We start from the raw sequence: 11385 nt of genomic DNA, 5'->3' as shown, positions 1-11385 counted from the left end.
GCTCACCCTGTAGGGAGGCTGAGTTTTCTATTATGATTCCTGCCTCATTTCAGCAAGCATCAAGTCTAGCTGTCAAGTTTTCACCAGCCTACCACCAGTCTTTTGACAGCTCTTCCCCAGAGATGCTCAAGGAAGAACGAAGGCTTGAAAGTGGTGTTTTCATCAGCTTGCCCCGTTCAGCTGTTAATGTCAAGGTTTGCACACTCAAATGCCAGTGGGATGGGGGCATCTAACATAAATGCACAGGGCAGTGGAGAAGCTTCTGGGATCTCCGGATCTCTCTTCCCTACACCCTCAAAGTCTTGAGCTCAGGAATCCACTGCTTTTTTTTTTTTTTTTTTATGCTTAAAAGTGATAAAGAAGAGAGGTGCAAGGAAGATAAATATGTTGGCAGAGATCCTTCCCTCTACCTTCATGAAGGGGAAATTTCTAGTTTACCTGTCGGGGTTTCCTGTTCGGAAAGGTGTTCTATATGGCGTGAGGAAGGCGGTGAGACCCCATGACTTGGGCCTCAAAGGTTGATTCTCACAGGACCTCCTGTGGAAGGGACCCCAGAGAAGCAGCAAATTCCATACATTGCCCCTGTCACCTTTCCCATCCTCGGAACGTCAAGGGACCTGGTCCTTGGGAAGAGCTGCGTTTGCTGAGGGGTGGGTTACAGAGGGTGCCCTTCCGGCGACCCTAGATGAACTTGGGGAAGGGGCGGCAGCCTTCCGGGCCCGTTCCCCCAGCGTGCGTGTTCACTCGACCGCCCCTGACCACCCCTAATGGGTCGCTGGCCATCGGGCTGTTGTCCTCGGCGCTCGGGAGCTCCTGTGAGCAGGAGGAGGCCGGGGCCGGGGTCATCCGGGCCCGGGGTTTCAGCACGTTCAGGGGGTCCCGCTCCGAGTCGTCCTCGGCGCTCCGGGTGTGCCGCCGTGGTGTGGGGGTGTTGAAGTGAAGTAGGGGGATCTCGTTCCTCCGGGACAGGAACTGGGAGTACGGGGGTGGGTTCATGCCCGGCAGGAAGGCTCTCTTGGCCCGGCCCAGACTGACCAGGAAGTGATGCTGAGGAGAGTGGTAGACGTCGTACCCGTTTTCCAGCGTCTGGTGTTGGAACCTGCAGTTCTCCGGGTTGAAATAGTGCTGGAAGGACAAGAGCGAACCACGTGAACGGGGGGCCCCACCCACCCCCCAGCTCCTCCTGGGGCCACATGCTTGTGCCAGCTGGCCTGAAGCCCTGCAGTTCTTAGGGCGTTGAGGCTTCACCACTTTGTTCCCTGCTAGGGTAGAGTGGTTTTGATTAATGCTCAAGCCCAAGACTATAGTTCCCCCTTTCAGAGACCACCACTCCTGGGGCCTCCGCTTACTGCCTGGAGGCCTGGGCTAGCCTGGCCTGGCCTGTGGTTTTCCTGGAGTAGGCACCACCTCGTCCTTCCCGCCTTCTACCTTTTCCAAGCCTCTGCTGGCTGAAAATTGGCTTGGGTTTGTCTCTTTACTGGAGAAAGGAGAGGGGATGGAGTTTATAGGGTCAAACATGAATGAGGGCACTGATGGGATTGGAGACATGAACTTTGCTGACAGAGCTGACAGATGAGCTGGGTTCGAATCCTCTACCATTAGTACTGGGTTTTACTGAGTGCCCCCACGAAGGCCTTTGCCTGTTATTTCTTTTAATCCTCAAGCTCCACAAAGTAAGCAGTTTACAGATCAGGACTATCTACATTCCTAGAGGGGTTAACAGATGTTTAGTTAGTTATCTATATTTCAATAGTTGTTTAACAGATTTTTGTTGTTGTTGTTGTTTACCTACTCTAGCCAGACACTATTGTAGGGGCTGGGATGCGGCAGAAAGCAAAACAGAAAGTCTGTGTCCTTGTGGCGTTTCTAGTGGGCATGGGTGGTGGTGAGAGACTCCTAAGATAAGCAGTCCTGCTATTTTACGACCTCAAAATCCTCAAAAAGAGGCCAGCAGCCTTTAGTTTGGGAAATCCTTTGCTTACCAATCCGAATGAATAGCTATCACAATTGGGGCAGGGGTTATTAATTAAAAATCTTTAACTGAAGGGAGCCCCACAGGTCACGTGGTCTATTCCACTTCACTTTTTCCAAGTGAAAATGCTGAAGTTTGGAGAAGTGAGGAGATTTACCCAAAGTCACAGCTAGTCCCAGAATCAAGAAGACACCAATGGCTTTTTACCCTTTCTCATGTACTTTACAACGTGAATTGACATGACTTGAGGACCTACGACTACATACCAGGGCCTGTGCTAGATTCAAAAATGGGTTCCAATGGGCAGTGCAGACTAGGAGCTGAGAGCCTGGGATCTGGAGCCAGACTGCCTGAGTTCAAACTCCAGCTATTAAACGTGAGCATTCAATACTTAGACTGCATGAAGTATCAGTGGAAACAGGTCACCAGGGTACACTGCAAATGGAATTGTTAAGCTAGAGAAGTCTATGTCGTGTCAAAGAAATTAGGCTAATTGTTTGCAAATGGTGACCAACACAAAAAAGAAACTCACTGATCCAAAAATGTTGCCTCTGAAATCCATGCAGAGGTATCTTCTGCTCATCACACCTGTAATCACCACAAAGCCAGCATCCTCTGATCTGATCATCAGGGCACCTGTGGAGAAACCCAGGCAGGGCAAAGACTCATTGCGCATCCAATTCCCACCTTCAAGCACCTCCTGAAAACCCACCTTCATGAAACCTCCCTGGATTGATTTTAAGGGTGGTGATGACTTCAGCACCCTTAAATTCAGCCTCATTTCTGCATATTCAGCATTTCTTCTGACATCCTCTCTTGCCCCCAACACACATACAGTCATTCACCTCCTGCTTCATCTTGTTGCCTGTATGGGGCACTCTGAGCTCCTGGAATTCTTCTACCTGTGCTGAACACATGTTTCTCTCTCTCTACCTGGACCGTCTTTATTTTCCCTTTTGCCTTACTAATACCTTTGAATGTTTGTGGTGATAGTCACATTCTTCCATGCCTTCTACTTTGTGATTTTAAAATCTATGCTGAGATGTCTTTCAAGGATCCAGCTTGCCATAGAGTTTGATTCTCCTCCTGGATGTCTGTGTAATTGTCTAATACATTAGTCAACACCCAGTATGTGTACAGAATGGTATTAGAGTTGATCTCCCTCTTCCTCCTCTACTTACTGAAGTCACTCAGTCTTCAAGACCAGGCTCAGGCGTCACCATCTCTATGAAGACTTTCCTCATCTTTCCATTCAAAATCAGTTGTTCTTTCTTCTCAGCTCCTCAGGACAATGCCTTCACCTCTATTACAGCATGTATTCCATTCACCTTGCTTTAACTGAGTTTACCTATCTAGTGCCGTCCTTAGAGTGAGCTTGCTTAGGAGCAGAGGGTAAAACTGTTTATGTTGAATCAATATAAGTGACGGATGGAATTTTCTTCTTGGCTCTTCTTGGGTTGGTTCTTTATCATTTTCTCACTTGGTGGTGACCCCTCCAGGTGCAGCCACTCATAGACTTCCAGTGTCCCCTCTCAAAAACCAGTCTCCGACAAGGGCCTGAAACCCATTCACACGACCTACCTCTTAAGTAATTGGTAATGGCTTTAAATGTGCTTTCTGTTTTGTGGCAAAGGCACAATTAGATCATATACTAGTGTAACATGCGTGATAATTCAGTGAGACTTCTTCCCCAAATGTTATTTAATTACCTGACATTTTCTGTTAAAAATCATTGCTTTAGATCTTTGGGGCCACTTCCAGTTGCCTATCACAGAATTTCTAGGTGCATCTCATCTGACCTCATAGCCCCCAGGGAGACAGCTAGAATCCCACGCAGGGATTCTAATTCCTCTTCTGCAACTGTAGCTTGGAGAGGTTGTAAATGCCCAATGTTTGTGCCTAGCAAGTGATGGAGCCTCGTGGGGGTGATTTAAAGCCCAAAGCTCTTCTCCCACTCCATGCAGGCTCAATACAAGGACCTTTGAGGAAAATAAGCAGCAATAATTAGGTACTAGCTGAGTAGAAATCATGACAGGGACTGAAATTGGACTGACGCGGAACAGAGGGAATGAGGGTGGAGACAAGCCCCAGAAAGGTGAGAAAGGAAGAGGGCCAAAGAGAGAAGTTAATTTGTTTCAAAGTTGGGCTGAGGGGAACCTTGAGGGAAGCTTCCCAGAAGGTGGACTGGGGTATGACAGGCGCAAAGGTTGCTTAAATTCCTCCACAGTGGTGTCTGCTTATGTGTCTCAAATGTATGGCTAGTTTTGTGGTAAACCTTTGGAGAAATATAAGGAATGTGTAAGAAATGGTTTCAGCTGGGCACGATGGCTCATGCCTGTAATCCCAGCACTTTGGGAGGCTGAGGCGGGTGGATCATGAGGTCAGGAGATCAAGACCATCCTGGCTAACACGGTGAAACCCCATCTTTACTAAAAATACAAAAAAAATTAGCCGGGTGTGGTGGTGGGTGCCTGTAGTCCCAGCTACTTGGGAGGCTGAGGCAGGAGAATGGCGTGAACCCGGGAGGCGGAGCTTGCAGTGAGCCGAGATTGCACCACTGCACTCCAGCCTGGGTGACAGAGCGAGACTCCATCTCAAAAAAAAAAAAAAAGAAAAGAAATGGTTTCTGTTCTGGTGACTTTTCAGTCTAATTGGGAAAAAATTACATTTAGTAATGGTCTTTGAGCGGTTGCACTCTAAGCACTTTACATATTTTAAATTCTCAAAACAAATGTTATATTGTTAGTACTAATAATTATTATTATTATTAGTAGTAGTGGCAGCAATATCCTAATTTAAGTGATAAGGAAACTAAGACAGGATTGAAACTCAGGTCAGAGACATCTTCTTCCTACCACTCGGTAACAAGCCTCCAGCAGAAATCACTAAGAGTCTGAGAAGACAACATCAAATGCTAAAATACATGCTGCAGGCAGTGAGGACAAAGAGTCAGGGCAGCGCTAAGGGCTCGGGGAAGGGGCACTGAGCCAGGCACCAAGAACCAGGGGACTTGGATTTTGGTCCCAATTGTGCCGCTTGCTGACCTCGCACTAGCCTCAGTTTCCTCAGCTGTAAAATAGAACAATAGCTGTCCTGCCTGCTTCATAGGGTGATGATCAAAGGGGATAATGGTGGTAAAAGTGACTCGAAAGTGTCGAGCCAACAGAGGACATCACGTGGCGTGTTCTGACCTGCTGTTTATGCTGGGCCCATGCCTTGACAGGCGTGCTGGCCTGATGCTTGGAGTCAGTGTGGGCAGTGCATATGGCACACACGCGCCTGGTCTCCAGAGCCGGTCCCCCTAGGAAACATCCGGCGGTGGTTGAGGAACTGTGAGCAGCTGCTACGGAGGGCACACAGACTCTTCCATCAAACAAAGTGAGCCAATGTGAAAGTTAAGAAAATGTGAGAGTCAGAGGTTCTTTCCTTTGTGCTTTCAAAAGGCATCTTTTCGCAGTCTGCACAGATTCAAGGGAGAATTTTGCAGAAGGAAGGAACAAACCACTGACTACCGGAGACACCAGCCCCGCCTGTTGGAGCTTAGCAGGCTTAATGGACTTTGCCTTCAGTGACGGATGTGTCTCCATGCGTGTGACCTTGGAAGAGCGTGGGATTTGGGGTCAAGATGTCCTCTAGGTCTTTTACTACCTGTCTGACCTTCAGCCAGTTATTTAAGTTCTTTAACTCTTGTTTTTTCACATATAAAATGAGGATGGCAGAAACATTTATCTCATTTGGTCATCTTGAAGACATAATGAGATAATGTTTTTATCCTTTAGAAAGCACTTCCTAAGTGCTAGTAATTTTTACTATTACCACTTTGCCTCAACCTCTGCTTATAGAAGTAGAAAATTATCTACTCCATTCTACTCTTGTGGCCAGTAAGTGATAAATAAGATGATAGCAGTGAAGTGCTTTGAGCATCTCAAAAGAAAAATGTATGAAGAAGGCTTATGGAGCCCAACAGTAACTCAGCTTCAAGTAAAGAAAGTTCCTGTGGGGAAGATGGAGGAAGTGAAAATAGCAGGATCTAGGAAGTGATATTACCAGGGACAATAAGCATCTCTCTCTTGCTGTTTCCATATAATGAGGATAAAAGGGAGTCAGAGGATGGCCTTGTTCATGGAACGGGTGATAAGGACATCAGAGGGGTACCTGGCAGCAGTGCTTGTGAGTCCCAAGGGAACTTGAAGAATCTGGTAGGCAGGAGATAATTTCATTTTGTCAAGTCCAATGACCCAAAGATGGGTTGTGCACTCAACTCCTAAGCATTTCTTACAGCAAAGTAATAAGATGAACCAGAATTCAATAGAAATGGATAATTAGGAGGGGAAAAATACCCCTCACATTTTAGGTTTCTGTCAGTGTAAAAACATTGCTTAACAGTCACTGATGAGGTCATTACAAATCCTTCACCAGACATTTAATTAGTTGTGCTTCTTATCTACATGCATTAATCTTTCCTCTTTCTTTTGGGTAACTTTTTTTTTGAGATGGAGTCTCACTCTGTCGCCCAGGCTGGAGCACAGTGGTGCGATCTCGGCTCACTGCAAGCTCCGCCTCCTGGGTATAAGGGATTCTTCTGCCTCAGCCTCCCAAGTAGCTAGGACTACAGGCGTGCACCACACCCTGCTAATTTTTGTATTTTTAGTAGAGACAGGGTTTCCCCATGTTGGCCAGGCTGGTCTCGAACCCCTGATTTCAAGTGATCCTCCCGCCTTGGCCTCCCAAAGTGCTGGGATTATATGCGTGAGCCACCGCACCTGGCCTCTTTTGGGTAACTTTTAATTGTAGTGTGTAAATTTTTCCTGCACTTTTTCCCCATAATACACATGACAACTGATTGAACAGTATAAAAAGTTATCTACGTAGACTAGGAAAAGTAGATCTCCCTCCCGCTACCCTGACCCTAAGTTCTCCTCCCCGCATTCACGTTTAACTCTTTAAAGATGCAATGTTTAGCTAGTGCTTACTTATGTCTAAGGAAACAAAATCACGTTTCTACTTTTAAAAATCTGAAGTCAGTTCAATTTATTTTGCTGCTTCTCAGTCATTTTAATTCACTCCAACTAGCACTCAGTGATTCCTTGGGGCCTGATGCGAGGTGGGCTTTCAAGGAAAAGGTCTACAGTTCAGATTGCCAGCACAGGAGGTTGACTCTTCATACTCACTCCCCACCACAGCTAGCCTGTTCTGTTCTTCCCTAATTCTTGTTCAGGAAGAAACGTCTTTAAGGAGTTCCTTTCAACAATGGGATTGCAGGATTCAAGACAAGTTGTATAAACATTCTCTAGTTGGATGCAGCCCTTTCCATCTAAGAGAATCAAAATAATTTACCATAGTCTACTATTCTGCATTTTAAATCACATATAGTCTTTTTTTTTTTTTTTTTTTTTTTTTTTTTGAGATGGAGTCTTGCTCTGTCGCCCAGGCTGGAGTGCAGTGGCGCGATCTCGGCTCACTGCAAGCTCTGCCTTCTGGGTTCACGCCATTCTCCTGCCTCAGCCTCCCAAGTAGCTGGGACTACAGGCGCCCACCACCACACCCGGCTAATTTTTTGTATTTTTAGTAGAGACAGGGTTTCACTGTGTTAGCCAGGATGGTCTCAATCTCCTGACCTCATGATCTGCCCGCCTCAGCCTCCCAAAGTGCTGGGATTACAGGCGTGAGCCACCACGCCTGGCCCACATATAGTCTTCAATTAGAGTAAGGGTGGCCCCTCCCTGAGAGGCGCAAAATTGCATTTCCTAAAAGTCTGGTAGTGAGCTGGCTGACAAGGTAGGATGACAGACCACAAGGTCCTTGAAGGGTTGTGTCTTAGTTTTCAGTCACAGTACTTGGTACAATGCCAGACACATTGTAGATCCTATTAAATATCCATTGAATAAAATGAACAACACTTCGGGTGCATCAAGTGTATCCAGATTTAATTGAAATTTTTGCCATGAGACTCAAACTTGGTTTCCAAGATGTTGACTCCTGAGTCTTACTATATTCTCTGGAGTTCTGGAATCTGTTTGGTATTTGGAGAGAACTTTCCTCTCTCCTTTTATCTCCTATCAATATGCATTTAGCACTTGAAGAGGTTAAACTGTCAATTTTGCATGTTATGTGTCTTGCAACTTAATTTTGCATGTTATATATCTTGCAACCAGATTTAAGGACCTTTGGTGCCTAGAAGAATAGATGCCTCACACACAGCAAGGCCACAGCAAAAATAATTAATTTATTACAACAAGAAAGGGCAAATAATAATTCCTATATTTTCTTTAGTTAGAGATTGTCTAACTAATTTTTCTTTCCTTTAATTTGAGCTATATTGGATCAGTTTGCATTTTTCTGTATCTTTTGAAGTGTTTTCACATGTTTTCTTAAAATAGAAGATCCAGTCTTTTCCAATATCTATCCCTGCTTCCACCACATTACCCCTTATATAGGTGCACACAAAGGGGCCCTCATTTGAATCATTGCTAATGGATTGATTATTGTGGATTGTGATCCAATTCTCCACAAACCTGATCTTTAAAAACATTCCAGTTATCTCATGTTGCCAATAAGTTTCTAACTAGCTTGACTTGCTACTGACTGGACACCTTTCAGTTCCACAGAGAAGAATCACCAACTCATACTGGGTACCTGGGTACCTGGGTATCTGAAACACCCATTAAACCTGTTGGATGGATGGATGGATGCATGGACAAATGAATGGGTGGATGGGTTATATACTTGGCCATTCTCACCAAGACAACATACATAGACAGTCTGTCTTTAATACATTTTTCCAAGAATTTTTATAAGGCCAGAGTTGGAAAGAGCCCCCAGATTTATCTATAACAATCCGGGTATGACCCAGGAATCTTCTTTACAACCTCCCTAGTTAACCTAGTCTGAAGTCCATGAGCTGAAATGTAGTTTCTGTTGATCTGCCTGGCTTCTTTTTCTCTTAGACTCCTTGCCTTTCTTTCTGTACATTTTTTGAATCTTTTGACGGGGCAAAGGGAACATGGCTCCTACTGTGGGAAGGGTTTAGTTGAAATAAAAATTATTCATATTGAGAAAAACCAGCAAATACTAATTAGGAGAGTCACAGAATCTTCCCCTAAGATTTAAATACAAACACACACACACACACAAACACACACACAGACACACACACACACACACACACACACAGACAATAAGTGGTTCCTGGGCAGAAAGCTAGGAGGATTGGATTAGCCCTCCAGTCTAGTCCCCAACCTTCCCAAGCCCCCTGTAGATGGACAACAGGGGTGCTCCCCTTCTTCCCAGCCTGAAGCCCTACTCACTGTAGATGGTCTGATGGGGTGCGCCATCCACATGGCCATTCTTGTGGATCTGCAGGTGGTAGCTGTTCCTGGCTGTGGCTGTGTACAGGTGGATCAGGCCACCCCAGCTGGAGCCGAGCAGTGGGGAGGCATTGGGATAGGCTCTGAGGACGCTCATGCTGCAGACGCTGCACAAGGCACAGACCCAGAGCCTGAGGCGGGCCCCCAACATCGTGCCCTGCTCTGAGTGGCTGGTGCTGAGATTGAAACCTGACACTCCTGTCCGGACTCTCCTGGCCCAGGCCTCACTGGCCTTTTCCTTCTCCCTTGCAAGTAGCTGGTGTGAGGATCCTAGACTGGATTCCCTCCTTTTTGCCATCAGACTTTTAAAGGGTAGCAGTGTGACATCAAACAGGAAAAACTCCACTGTCCACATCCTCTGTGTTGTAATCAGCCCATTGAAAGAAAGTGCAAAGACCCCGGAGGCGCACGGAAGGCACGTCGGTTCCAGACACACACACCCCTCAATTTCAAGCCAACGCTCCAAAAAATGAATGACGTGTGGGCAAAAGTTATCTGCCACTCTGGGCTGTCTGTTGACCTGTCCCACTTCCATCAGGAAATGTGAAGGCAGCCAGCGGTTCCCAAAAAAAATCCAGCTTCAGTCAAGCAGTCAACCGACTCCTAGGCAATTAATCTCCCGTCGAGTTTACTTATTTTGGTTTTCTTTAAATTCCAATCAGCAAGTATGTATCCAGTGCTTAATCTGTGAGCAGGATTTGGTGGGTAGCTTGCAGGATATAGAGATACATGACACCATCAGGCAGATGGCATCCTCTGAGAACCCCCACTTCATGAAAGATGGGAGCTGGGAGCAGGGGCACAAAAACCAAAGTTGCCATTTTGAGAAGATTTTGAAATGGAAGAAAAAGAAGCAAGGCCTTGAGGTCACTGCACATGCCAAGGTTCAGTTTCTCAGCTTCCTTAGTCTGGACTTCACCGAATATGCCACGGTTCAATTTCTCAATTTCCCTAGTTTGGACTATCGAGGGCAACTAAACTAGTAGTCTCTCCAGTAGTAAGGAGACTCATTCAGAGACCTCATGGGGATTGAAAAGGCTGCTGGCTGAGCAATGGGGATCTGAGCCTCAGGACACGGTGTCCCCATATTTAGTGTCTGTACCTGAGTGCTCAGCTTGGTGTTGGCTGCCTGCCTGCAGATGCTGTTCACAGTGAGCCCTCTGGGAAGCTACACCTGATGTCGGGGGGGAATAGTCCTGGCACATACAGTCTAAATGGGAGCAAGCTACTGGAACACACACCCAAAAAAACACACAAGGAGACTGCTACTCTTCCATTTCCCATGTACTGAGTATATGCCACGTACAGGCATCAAGCTAGACTCATGTACAGGTTGATATAGAAGACAGCAAGATGTGATTCCTATCTTGAGGAGCTCAAATCTAATGCAGGAGGCAGATAAAAATAAGTAACCATAATACAAAATGAGTGCAAGCATACAGGTATAGACAGAAAGAGATGGCATTTGTTACCCTACATTTGTACAGCTTTTTTTATAGTTTACAAAGCATTTTCACATCTATTAGCTTACTTGAACCTCACTGCCACTCTGTGAGATAGGCACTCCATGCATTATCAATATTTTAAAACTTTACATGAAGAAATGGAGATCTTAGTGTTTCCATGTCCAAAGGCACAAAGCAAATAAATGGTAGAGCCGGGACAAGGTCTTCCCCTTCCCTAGGCTGCTTCTCCAAAGAATCACAGCCAACACTCATGGAGAGCTTACTGTTCCACTTACCGCTGTAAGTGCTTTACTTGTAGTAACCCTTTTCATCTTCAGAATAACTCTTTGAGGAGATGCTGTTATTTTCTTTATATAGATCAGGAAACTGATGCACATAGTTTAAGTAACTTGCCTAGAGATAGAAAGGTCACATGTGGAAGAGGTTGGATTTGAATCCAGGTCTGGCCCCAAGACCTCCTAAGCACTTTTCAAGATGTCCAAACCCACACAACATGTTAGAGCTAAAGCCATCAGAGCCAGGAGCTTGGTAAGAAAGAGCAGGTGGCAAAGCAGTCCTCTGTTATTCTCTAAAAACCCAG

The 11385-nt window shown here is 45.8% G+C and overlaps 1 protein-coding gene across 1 annotated transcript; it reads right to left on the bottom strand.

Annotated features, from left to right (window-relative positions):
- Nucleotides 1–681: 681 nt before the first annotated feature.
- FGF23 (fibroblast growth factor 23) lies at nt 682–9490 on the bottom strand. The gene is made up of 3 exons (XM_055277010.1): nt 9280–9490; nt 2505–2608; nt 682–1125 (listed from the first exon to the last, which is right to left on the bottom strand). The coding sequence occupies exons 1-3, from the start codon at nt 9488–9490 to the stop codon at nt 682–684; spliced, it is 759 nt and encodes a 252-aa protein (XP_055132985.1).
- Between the last annotated feature and the right edge of the window lie 1895 nt (nt 9491–11385).

This window comes from Symphalangus syndactylus, chromosome 5 (genome assembly GCF_028878055.3).
Source record: "Symphalangus syndactylus isolate Jambi chromosome 5, NHGRI_mSymSyn1-v2.1_pri, whole genome shotgun sequence".
In the NCBI taxonomy this organism is placed as follows: domain Eukaryota; kingdom Metazoa; phylum Chordata; class Mammalia; order Primates; family Hylobatidae; genus Symphalangus; species Symphalangus syndactylus.
Note: the sequence above shows the minus strand (reverse complement) of the source record. Positions and strands in the feature narration are given on the sequence as shown.

What these genes read in the sequence shown, in the direction of transcription:
- FGF23 (XM_055277010.1), bottom strand. Translation starts at nt 9,490, where the DNA reads ATGTTGGGGGCCCGCCTCAGGCTCTGGGTCTGTGCCTTGTGCAGCGTC. An exon ending in ACCCCATCAGACCATCTACA is followed by an intron (nt 2,609 to 9,279) that starts GTGAGTAGGGCT and finishes GTTTCTCCACAG; the next exon opens with GTGCCCTGATGATCAGATCA. An exon ending in GAGGCAACATTTTTGGATCA is followed by an intron (nt 1,126 to 2,504) that starts GTGAGTTTCTTT and finishes TTGTCCTTCCAG; the next exon opens with CACTATTTCAACCCGGAGAA.